This window comes from Sphaerodactylus townsendi, linkage group LG07 (assembly GCF_021028975.2).
Source record: "Sphaerodactylus townsendi isolate TG3544 linkage group LG07, MPM_Stown_v2.3, whole genome shotgun sequence".
Classification (NCBI taxonomy): domain Eukaryota; kingdom Metazoa; phylum Chordata; class Lepidosauria; order Squamata; family Sphaerodactylidae; genus Sphaerodactylus; species Sphaerodactylus townsendi.
The window spans coordinates 68,706,723-68,719,128 of record NC_059431.1 but is presented as its reverse complement, the minus strand read 5'-3'; the positions used below and the strand labels follow the sequence as shown (position 1 = coordinate 68,719,128).

At 41.3% G+C, this 12,406-nt stretch overlaps 1 protein-coding gene across 9 annotated transcripts in view; it reads left to right on the top strand.

Moving 5' to 3' along the window:
* LOC125436451 (aminopeptidase O (putative)) overlaps positions 1 to 12,406 on the top strand; it is a 235,445-nt gene that overhangs the window by 188,588 nt on the left and 34,451 nt on the right. For 8 of the 9 annotated variants that reach the window (XR_007245061.1, XM_048503443.1, XM_048503441.1 and 5 more), the window contains one exon: positions 5,615 to 5,731. The exons of the other annotated variant lie outside the window; for it this stretch is intronic. Coding sequence is in view for 7 of the 8 variants with exons in the window: in XM_048503443.1 (XP_048359400.1) it covers positions 5,615 to 5,731 (117 nt within the window). In the remaining variant the exon portion in view is untranslated. The remainder of the gene's footprint in view (positions 1 to 5,614; positions 5,732 to 12,406) is intronic. 9 annotated transcript variants of the gene reach the window in all.

Here is a 12,406-nt window from a genome sequence, read left to right as displayed (position 1 = left end):
CCTTTGACATCTCCCTGAAAGGAGGAAATCCAACAGGGGAAGCTTTGTGCTTCGCTGCATTTACAAACTAAAAAAATCTTTGAGTTTCTACTCATCATAAAACTGTAAAAGGTTCAGAGACCCTCTCAGAAAACCAAATTGGCAACTCCTTAAGTTTCCCTGAATGTTGAACCACCAAGAGAGTCTTAAATCTGTCTTCATTTTTTTTAGCTCTGTTAATAAGTTCTTTAATAAGTTTTTCTTTTAAGATAAAAAATGGTAATGTATGGGTTGTTTTTCCTAAACTAACACCTTAGTATTCAGGTTAAATTGCCGTATTGGCACTTTGCGATACATAAGTGGGTTTTAAGTTGCAGTTTGGGCACTCGGGCTCAAAAAGGTTCGCCATCACTGTACTATGGTATGGTGTTCTGCAGCATTTGAAATATATTCAGAATCAGTTCTTTTACTAGTGGCAGTAACTTCCCAGGACAGTGCTGAGTATTGCAAGCTATGCACTATGCAACGATACATTTATATTTACCTGAGTATTAGAGTTTGAAGCATTAAGCGTACAGTTCTCCATCTTTACATGGAGGATGCTATTACAACAGCAGATTGGAGTAAAGGGGTTCTCGAAGGTATCCTTGTTACCTTTCACTTCAGTACAGCAAGGGACAATCCTTTTCCCATATTGGCAACCCAAATTGAAAAGCTGCTTTCCAAGGGAGCTATTGTGGAGAGTGACCCTAAGTCTGGCTCTTGGGATTTCTTTTCTAAGGTTTTTGTAATCAAAAAGAAAGGTGGAGGTCTTAGACTCATCTTAGATTTAAGTGAGGTTAAGAAGTTTATTGTTGTGTCAAAGTTCAGGATGGCAATACTTCCTAATGTCATCAAATTACTTGCAATAAATCTTTGGCTCACTGTTGTTTATTTGAAGGACGCTTACTTTCATGTATCCATTCACATGGATCACAGGAAATACCTCAGCTTTAGGTATGGCAAGCAGGCCTTTTGTTACACTGTCCTCCCTTTCAGTTTGGCCACTGAAGGGTCTTTAACAAATGCATGGCTGTGGTAGTGGCATTCCTTCGCACCTTCGCTGTTCCATATGCTTTTTCCATATGCTTTTTCTCTGGTAGCCAGGGTAAAGATTCTTGCAGATGATGCAAATTGCATTTTGATAGCTCCCCACTGGCCAAGGCAAATTTGGTTTTCCACTCTGCTGAATATAGCAGACCTAGACTTTATCACCCTGCCCCCTGAGAAAGATCTTCTTGTGTGGGGCAATTTGTATCACCATAATATCCCCAGGATTCACCTTACAGCGTGGCGTATATGGCTGATAAGAGAACACTCTCTGAGGGAGTCCATGAGGTGATTTTGCCGGCTTGCAAGCCCTCCACATGTTATTCCTATGGCAGAAAGTGGGATTCTTTCTCACTGTGGATCTCTACTTGGGGTGGTGACCACTTTAGCTGTCTGTTGTGTTTAGTGTGGGACTATCTTTTGGTTTTAGCCAAAAGGGGATTGGCTGTCTCCTCCATCAGGGTGCATTTAGCAGACATCTCTGCACACTACGACCTTATCAAAGGTTCTTAAGGGACTCACTAACATGTTTACCTCTCACCCTACCATAGTCCTGCAATGGTCACTGTCCCTAATTTCATCCAAATTAATGGGTTCCCCATTAGGACCCCTGCAGTCCTGCAAATTCCAATACCTATCCCGCAAGGCTGTCCTGTTGGTGGCCATCATTTCTACAAGAAGAGTTTGTGAATTGACTGCCCCCCTTTTAAAGGCGTTTAATGAAAAAGTGGTGCTACATCCCAGTCTTGATTTCCTTCCCAAGGTCACATCAGCCTTTCACCTATGTCAACAAATGGTTTTGCCTGACTTCTGTCCTCATCAGCAGTGTCGTAGGAGGTTAAGAGCTCGTGTATCTAATCTGGAGGAACCACAGTTTGATTCTCCGCTCTGCTGCCTGAGCTGTGGAGGCTTATCTGGGGAATTCAGATTAGCCTGTGCACTCCCACACACGCCAGCTGGGTGACCTCAGCTCCACCTACCTCACAGGGTGTTTGTTGTGAGGGGGGAAGGGCAAGGAGATTGTAAGCCCCTTTGAGTCTCCTACAGAAGAGAAAGGGGAGATATAAATCCAAACTCCTCCTCCTCCTCCTCCTCCTCCTCCTCCTCCTCCTCTTCTTCTTCTTCTTCTTCATCATCATCATCATCATCATCATCATCATGAGGGAGAGAGGACCCTGCATTTGTTAGATGTCATTATTGTATTACATAGATAGAACAAAGCCATTTCATGTTTATAAAACCTTTTTTATTTGTTATTCTGGTCCAAAGGATAGAGCTGCTTCAGCTCAGTCCATTTCTAGATGGGTTGTTTCTGCTGTCCATCAAGCTCCTTCCGCACATGCAGAATAATGCGCTTTCAATCCACTTTCAATGCACTTTACAGCTGTGTAGAATAGCAACATCCACTTTTGTGAATCCAATTGTGAAAGTGGATTGAAAGTGCATTATTCTGTATGTGCAGAAGGGGCCTCAGGGTTATCAGCTTGCATGAAGGACTTGTCAATTTGGTATCAGGGTTCATTCAGCAAGGGTCCAGGGAGCCTCTGCAGCTTTCCATCATTGTCTCCCCTTTACAAGATGTGGAAGGCTGCAACCTGGTTATCTGAGGACAACTTCATTCATCATTATGCACTAGACCTGTAATCCAGAGCACACACAGATGTTGGAAAATCATAAATGTATGTACGTCTCAATAATCATATGTTTGCCTCCATGACGGTACTTATTACCTTATTTCAGTGGCTGCTGGCAACTTCAGGAACTGTTCAGTTGAGCTTCTTGGGTGGACAGTTGTCTAAGCTGATGTCCTTTCCTTCCATCAGTCACTGCTAGACATAGATTTCGGGACATCAGGGAAACAACAGTGATCTCATTGTTAGACTGAAGAGTTGGATGATGTCTTCCTGGAGCAGATGACCAAACTTTCACAAAGAAGAGAAATAGTATAAATGGGAGTTTACAGTTATCCAGATATTTGCTGGGAGTCAAACTCTGCCAAGACTACCAAGTCTAACAGTTTCCTCACTTGTTTTGCAGACAGTTTCATGGTCCAGAAGGTGGACGAGGCTACAAGGGGATTGGCTATTTTAGGTCTGCTCCTAATCAACTATGATAACCTGATTAATGGGGTGGAAGTGGTAGGGTCCTTAGGTGGGAGTGACCAGGTTCTCTTGGAGTTCGTTATACAATGGAAAGGAGGAAATGGAACAGAAGATACAGTAGAGGAAATTCAGCATAGAATAGATAAAGAGCTAGCACAGGAATACCTGACTACTTTAACTGAATTCAAATAGAATCGTTTCCAGGAAATTAATCCATATTGCTTGGCGCATAAATCACCAGAAATGTCTATGAGAATGCAGCTTGTTATTTTTTGTTCTTGAAAGTGTTCTCAAAAGTCACTCTGATGATGAAAATCATAATGTTGGCATGGTTTTTACCATTGTTTGTGATGTGGACAGCTTTTTAGTAAATGAGGAACTTTTGGTAGGGTATTCAGGACCCACAGTTCCAAATCAAACATACTTTCTGGCATTATGACACAGATAGTTACCTTGGTTTTGGCTGAATTATTTATTTGGAATAAAAGCAGGATAAATGAGGCACTTAAGCACTCATTGCATCAGCTCTGCAGCTGACTTTGTCCTTCGAATTACCTGCAATTAAATTCTTAAGACTATAATAGCTGTGTTGGATCAGACCAATGGTACATCTAGTCCTGCATCCTGTTTCACACAGTGCCCAACCAGATACCTTTAGAAAGCCTACAAGAGCTGGGAAGTGAAAACCTCCTCCTGCTTCCGCTACGACACTAACAGAAGATGTTCATTTGCACGTGATTCAGATTTTATATTAGTATTCCGTTTTCCAGCATAAATTTGACATAGCATTATTATGAAGTCACCAGTTACATAAATTTGTTATTTTGTTTGTTCATTATCTTCAGATATATAGATAAATAATTTAGCCCATATTTTGAGTGGACTCTATTACTGTTCAGCAATTTTATGTGTGGCTTGAACTCCAGAACCTGACACATAAGAACATAAGAACATAAGAACAAGCCAGCTGGATCAGACCAAAGTCCATCTAGTCCAGCTCTCTGCTACTCGCAGTGGCCCACCAGGTGCCTTTGGGAGCTCACACGTAGGATGTGAACGCAGTGGCCTTCTGCGGCTGTTGCTCCCGATCACCTGGTCGGTTAAGGCATTTGCAATCTCAGATCAAGGAGGATCAAGATTGGTAGCCATAAATCGACTTCTCCTCCATAAATCTGTCCAAGCCCCTTTTAAAGCTATCCAGGTTAGTGGCCATCACCACCTCCTGTGGCAGCATATTCCAAACACCAATCACACGCTGCGTGAAGAAGTGTTTCCTTTTATTAGTCCTAATTCTTCTCCCCAGCATTTTCAATGAATGCCCCCTGGTTCTAGTATTGTGAGAAAGAGAGAAAAATTTCTCTCTGTCAACATTTTCTACCCCATGCATAATTTTATAGACTTCAATCATATCCCCCCTCAGCCGCCTCCTCTCCAAACTAAAGAGTCCCAAACGCTGCAGCCTCTCCTCATAGGGAAGGTGCTCCAGTCCCTCAATCATCCTTGTTGCCCTTCTCTGCACTTTTTCTATCTCCTCAATATCCTTTTTGAGATGTGGCGACCAGAACTGGACACAGTACTCCAAGTGTGGTCACACCACTGCTTTATATAAGGGCATGACAATCTTTGAAGTTTTATTATCAATTCCTTTTCTAATGATCCCCAGCATAGAGTTTGCCTTTTTTACAGCTGCCATGCATTGAGTTGACCATCCCATGGAACTATCAACTAAGACGCCTAAATCCCTTTCCTGGTCTGTGACTGATAGCACTGACCCCTGTAGCGTGTATGTGAAGTTTGGATTTTTTGCCCCATGTGCATCACTTTACATTTTGCTACATTGAACTGCATTTGCCATTTCTGAGCCCACTCACCTAATTTATCAAGGTCCGCTTGGAGCTCTTCGCAATCCTTTGTGGTTCTCACCACCCTACATAATTTGGTATCATCTGCAAACTTGGCCACCACGCTACCCACCCCTACTTCCAGGTCATTTATGAATAGGTTAAAGAGCACTGGTCCCAAAACGGATCCTTGGGGGACACCACTCCCGACATCTCTCCATTGTGAGAACTTCCCATTTACACCCACTCTTTGTTTCCTATTTCTCAACCAGTTACAATATGGTTCTTGTTTTTGTCTCTTTAAATACAACTGCTTGTCATATGTATTCCATAAAGCAGGGAGGCCAGTGAATAAGAGTTCATTAAGATAAATATGGTTGTAATCTAATATAAATATATAATGAGAAGGTATGGCAAATTACTCTTGGTGGGCATAGAATTTTTTTCAGAATATTGACAATGTAAACTCAAAGACTTTTCAAAAATGTACCAAGATGTTGGTTCTATATTTCAAACCCTGTATAATTATCGTAGGTCTTTTTCTGTGTAATTACACTCCATGCAGAAAACATCTCCCCTCATAAGCTATTAATTTTCTTCTAGCTTCTTCCAGACCAGCTGGTCTTACTTCTGGAGTTTCTCTTGGAGAAGAAGACATTATGTTCAAAAACACTGGAGTACTTACAGAAAACTTACCACATCCGTGAGCAGGATGCAGAGGTAATCCAGTAACATTCATAGTGTGCTCATAAGCTTGGGAAATAAGATAATGACTGGAAATATCAACATGCTGATAATCAGCAGCAAAAGAAGTCTAAATCTATCTTGAAGGCAATATAGGTAGAGTACCGTTTACATTTATTGCTTTTGGCTGTATGACTGTATTTAATAAACTATTATTTTTTATACAGCATGTGTGTACATGTGCGCTACTCAGTTTTTGGTTGGTTAGTCTAAGTAACACATCTGGCCACTGTATGTTTCTGCTTGTAAAGTACACTCATATGGAGATTATGAAAGGAGCACGTGCCACATTTAGGGTGGATGATTCACATGCTACTTGCTGCTATTTTTTATCTGCTAAAATGCCTATACCTTGCGCTCAGTCATGGTTTAGATTTCTTCAGTTCTCAAATATTAGACAGAATGTTTATAAAAATAAATACTTTTTGAATTAATGATCTAGATCAGTGTTTCCCAACGTTTTCAACGTCACGGTACCCTTGACCTCACTCTTCATATCTCATGGTACCCCTGCCATCCCCCACACCTTCCCCTCCCAGTGCCCCTGCTTGCTACCCCCACCCCCCACCACCTTCTCCACCCAGGGTGAAGGGAAGCACTGTGGAGTGGGAAGTGGTCCTGCCCCCTGGCCCAGCTCCATGTCCTTGCTGGCACCCGCAGAAGACACCGCAAAAGTGAGGGGGGCTGGTCGAGTTGCCGTGGTACCCCTGGGACATGCTCATGGCACCCCAGGGTACCACGGTACGTAGCTAATGGTACTTAGCTATCATTCTTTAAAATTATAACATACATTTTGCAGATAGCCCTGTGGAGAAAGGCTTGATTTCTAACAATCCGTTGAAGTCTGCTGATTGCATGATGGGAGAAATTTTTAAAAGAATGAACATTCCGTCAGCAGCAGTTAAGGCAGTTAGGGCAGTTAAGCTGAGCCCTCAGACTGAGCAGGTGGAAAAAGAGAAGTCTCTCTGTATACTTGTATGTATTTAGTTCAGTGGGGGTTGTTCACTGCTTAGTCAGAACTTGAATGTGAAACAAATTAACTGAAACTAAAAGAGTTACTTAGTTTGATGTATAGTGTAACCAACATGAGCTTCAGATACAGTATTTTGATTTTTATTGTTTCTTGAGGAATATTTTACCTCACAATAAATGAAATTTTTTTTAATTGACTCTGAGTGCTTTACATTAACCAAATCAGAATCCACGCAGTAGCAGAGAGTTCCTCTTGCTCTACAAGCCCAAACTTAACTGTGGGATTTGCTACCTAGGTAAAGCAGCAGCAGGAGTTGATTGATAGTGTCAAATTAAAACAAGATTGACAATCAGAGACTAACCCAACTGCTGACTAAAAGTATTAAATGATTAGTATAGGACAATACTGCAACCTGACACAGGTACAATAGCAAATATCCGGTAAAATAATGGTGCGTCATTGCTCAGAGACTTGCAATGCAATCCTAAATGTGCATAATCAGAATTAAACTCCACTGAACTCAATGACACGTAGTCTCTAGTAAGTATGCTTAGGTTGTAGCCTTCGGAAGAAAAATTTAAAAAGTAGCAGTTTTGACTTCTTACTGCATGGAACCTAGGTCAATAAAGTCCAGCCAGCTATTTGATACTGTTGCAGACAGGAGAGATACTGCCTTTGTGTTAAGAAAATTCAGTAGATACTACCATGCTACTCAGATGAAACTGACATAAACCAAGTTAAAAATTGGCTTACCTTGCTAAGTAGTGTTGCCTCTGATTGGCAGTATATTCTTTTCCATCAAAAGATCTAAGTAGAATTGTAACTTCATCCAACCTATGCCAGACTTTCTTAGTTTTAGAATGTTCCACTTGGATCCTAATTCTGTTAGGTAGGTTCTGGGATCCAAGCAGAGCATTCTAAATTAAAGATGGTCCAGCATGTGGAGGATGAAATTACAATTCCACCTTTAGGTGGAAAAGAGTATAGCTTTATAGGGTTTGAAGTTTTTCTCAACACATACAACCTGCAATTTTCTAACTGTTGATGCCAGAGATTTTACTAGGGGCCCTTCTGCAAAGCATGTGTTCTGCTGTTCTGTTGCTCCTCCCCAATTGTATAACAGCAACTAGTAGAATTTTTGCACTATACCATCTGAACAGCAGCACTTCATTTGAACAGTGAGATCCTGGAATTTCAACAGCATAATAACCCTTGAAGAAACTATCCCTGCTGCAGGTTGCTGGGGGAAATATGGAAAATTGGAAACCTACTGTGGAAGCTAGTATGAAATTAAATGATTCATACTTTTAATATTACATTTTACCACTTTATGCTTCTAACTAAACAGTATACATTTTTAATATTACTACGTAGGTAGAGTCCAAGGGCGGAGCAAGGGAAAACTGCACCTGGGGCGCGTGGGCATGCTGCGTCCCTGCCACAACACTGCCTGCCCTGCCCCGAAACGCCCCCGCCACACCCCCACCGCAGCATGCGCCCGGGATGTCGCCCCCCTTGTCCCCTTGGCGCTATGCCACTGATAGTCATTACCAATTTCTGCTAATAAGCCACAGATTGAGCAAGACATGCAAAGATTTGTATATTTGAATGTGTCCAGGAGACACTTCCCTAAAGATTAGTGGAACCATTACATATGAGTTGTGGAGGCTTATCTGGGGAATTTAGATTAGCCTCTGCACTCCCACACACTCCAGCTGGGTGACATTGGGCTAGTCACAGTTCTTCTGAGCTCTCTCAGCCCCACCTACCTTTGTTGTGAGGGGGGAAGGGAAAGGAGTTTGTAAGCCCCTTATAGGAGAGAAATGGAGGATATAAATCCAACTCTCCTCCTCCTCCTCCTCCTCACAATTCCATATTCATCAGGTGGGACAGTGCAGGTGCTGGTACACTGCCTGGAGGCGGTCATAGTATGGATGGGGGTGAAGCTGAATCCTGACATGACAGGAGTGCTGTTTGTTCTGAACTCTAAGGCTGAATCCATGGAGGGTCACCTTCACCTTGATGGGGCAATTTTACCCCCAAAGGTTTGGGTGAGAGATTTGGGGATCCTTCTGGATATACAGATGTCTGTGGAGGTACAGGTGGCAACTGTGGGTGTGGGGGGAGGGGACCAACATTTCTGGCTGATTTGTAGCTCCACCTACTTTTGGACAAAAAGGACCTGGCCACAATTGTCCAGGTTCTGGTAACCTTCAAGTTGGACTACTGCAATGCGCTTTACAATGGGGCTACCCTTAAAGACAGACCAGAAGCTGGAGCTGGTGCAGAATGCTGCAGCTCAGCTACTGACTAACACTTCGAGCTGTGTGCATATTATGCTGGTACTGAAGGATCTGCAGTGGCTCCCAGTTCTCCACTGGGCTCAATTTAAGGTGTTGGCTATGATCAATAAAGCCCGCAATGGCCTGGGACCAGACTATTTGCAGGAGGGCCTTCTACCATATAGACTGGCCTGGGTGCTGAGGTCATGGGGCGGGGCCTGCTGGCAGTCCCTTCCCCCTCTTAGGTGAAAAGATTGGGGGCTGTGCAGAGGGCTTTCTCTGGGATAGCCCCCTTTTTATGGAATGCCCTCCCATTAGAGGTCCAACAGGCTCCAACATTATACACCTTTTGGTGTCTGGTTAAGACCATTTACGCTCAGCCCATTGTCTTTCTTGGAACTTGCCCTCAACCTGCACCTGGGGAGTTTGGGTACTGAACAATTGCTTTTAGGTTTGTTTTCAGGAGGTTTTTATTTGGTATATGATGTTCTTATCATAATATGTCAAACAGTTTCAATATCTAAACATTACCCTTACGAGCAATCTTAATTGGGCAGTACGCAGGAAACTGGCACTTGCTGCAGCCAATAACAGTGCTTTAGCAATCTTGCGCTTTTCCCACAAATCGGGCCATCAATACGTACCGTCATCGTTGAAAGTTTTCAATGCCAAATATGGATCTAAGCTCCTTTATGGAGCACCAATCTGGATTGAAGCGGCTAACAAAATCTTAAATAGATCTCAGTCCCGTTGTTTTACAAACTCATGGGCCTACCCAATTGTGCCCCATATGCAGCCCTATGCTTAGAACTCGGGAAATGTCCCATGTCACAATGGCCTGGCTGAGAACTGTCAAATACTGGAGGAAATTATTGTAATATTGGATGTGTTTTTAGACATTGTAACCTGGCTGGGGATATACTTGAACAGCGGGATAGAAATCTACTAAATAAGTAAAGAAATAAGAAACCTGGTTCTCTATTGAAGTCATTTTGGATGGGGATCAGGTACTTCTGAGAACAGAAAGTACACACAAGAGGACTCATCTATGCTGAGCAGTATTCTTACCAAGATACGTAGTGGCAAACCATTGTAGGAGTTTTAATCCTAAAAGGAGAGCCAGCCACTGAACTTTATATAAATGCTGTTACATTCCTGAAAAGGTTAGAAGATATATCAAGGTAGATGCAATAAATAGTTTTGAATGTTTTTGGATTGTCATAAAATGTAGACATCGATTCTGAAACTTCTTCCAACTGTTCTATATTGTGAAGAGAAAATGTTTATGTAAGGATCCTGTCTTAATTAGGATTTGTTACATAGTTAAAATTGCAGAAGGAGAGGCACTACTTCTGTATTATAAGAAGGTTCAGTGTGCCATGCTGCTTACAGTTTCTGTGGATCAGGAGTGTAAAATTTTAAAATCCATGATTCAGAAATGTCTGCTTTTTCCAAGAAAATGCTCAGGGCAATATGGCCGTAGCTACAGTTTATTTCAGCTTTTATTTATTTGTTTACATGGTGTTCCAAAAGCCAGTTTTATTTTTAACTGGTCGTGAAACGCACTTTGCTATTTATAGGAATTAAGATATATTTAGGGTATATTTTAATCATGTATGAATACCAAAGAAATGTCAGGACTTCTATATCTGGGACAGAAATAACTGAGGAGGTAGGATCAAAGCTATAGCCCTTGTGTTGCAGTTCCATTCTCAAAAATTTAGAGATACTAGATCCACAAAGGGTTTCTTTCATCTTGTAGACATTATATTTTCTTTTTTAAAATGTGCTAAATGAATTTGTATAAATTTTTGATCTTTGAGACAAAATTCTAAGCTCTGTGAAAGAAGTGTTGCCACAGCATTATCTTACAAGGTGAAATCAAGGGCTTTGCAACCCCTTGAAGGAAGGCAACCAAGATAACATTACCATTAGCAATTTTGCAGCCGCTGGATTGCAGGCGTCTGCAGCCCTCAAAATGGAATGTGAGTTACATACTGACGCCTGTCTAAGCAAGCAACTTTCCATATGTCCAAAGAAAGTAAGTGCCACACAGAGATTCCCCCCCCCCCCCAACCTTGTAATGTTGGCAAATTCTAGAATCTGATCAATGTTTTGGTTTTGATCAAATGTTCACCTGAGCTTTACTACCCTTTAAAAAAGTGGTATTTATACACATTTCTAAAACAGTTGTTTTAGTAAATCCTCTGTATTTGAACAGGCATAGAGTACAGATTATAAAATAATGCTCAAGCTGTTAGTGTCTCAGTATATAGTTTGTGTAATTAATTTTCCACATAACCAAGAGAACAGCAATATAGATACCTTACAGTTTGTAAATGGTAGCTGTTTAAATTATTTGCACCTGTTAATTAAGCTATTATGTTCATCCTGGTGCAACTGTTGAGGTACATGATTAGCATTATGTGATAATATATTGTTGGACACATAGATAATTCACTTGAACGGTCCAGAGAATGCATTGAGCAGAAGCAAGAGGTATATGCCTTGGAATACTGAATCTTGAGAGAGTATGAAAGAGATGAAAATGTTTTCTTTAAATGATTACATAACTATTTTTAGAATTTATGTTGCAATTTTTGTAAATCAATAATCTATTTGGTTAGTAGTACATGATATTAATCAAAACATCAAACAAATTAATATTCAGCATCTTTAGGTACTTCAAACAAGCATGCTTTCAAAGAGAGATCAGATATTTTGGTATACTACAGTTCTGCATAGAACTTGATAAGTATAGAAATTCATTGCAGAGTTATTTTTCACATGCTTTTTCAAATACTATTGGAGAATTGCCACTGGAAAGTTGAGGAGGAGGAAAAGGGTTGAGATTGTCCTTTTGTTACCCAAATTAGTATGGTCTATTCTCTTTTGGTTGGGGAATTTAGTAGGAAGACACTTTGATATGTGAGAGGCTGGGCTTTGGAGTCTCTACCAATTTTTACAGGGGTTTTTCTTTTTAGAAATCCGCAGGAAACCAGAATTTGAGTGAAGTTGAACAATTTTATTAAAGAACAAAAATAAAAAAGGTACATACACAATTTGGCAAAGCACACACACACTCACACACACTCAGAAGTTCAAGGAGCCTAGGATGTAGACAGAGATGAAGGATAGATGGGAATAGAAGAGGGCATTGAGGAGAGTGGTGATATTTACCATTCCTGAAGTGAAGAGTTCAAAGGGAAATGAGAGACAGTGGCCAGCACTATTCACAGGTGCAAGGAAGAAATCCAAGTGCAATTTGTCATTGAACCTGGGGTTCTATTTGTAGGAAAAACTGACCCCCTGGCCATTCCAGGAGGTGTTGCTTTCCAGAAACAAAGCTTAGTTCCTGTTCTCAGGATAGAACAATACTGTGGAGAATGGCTTGAA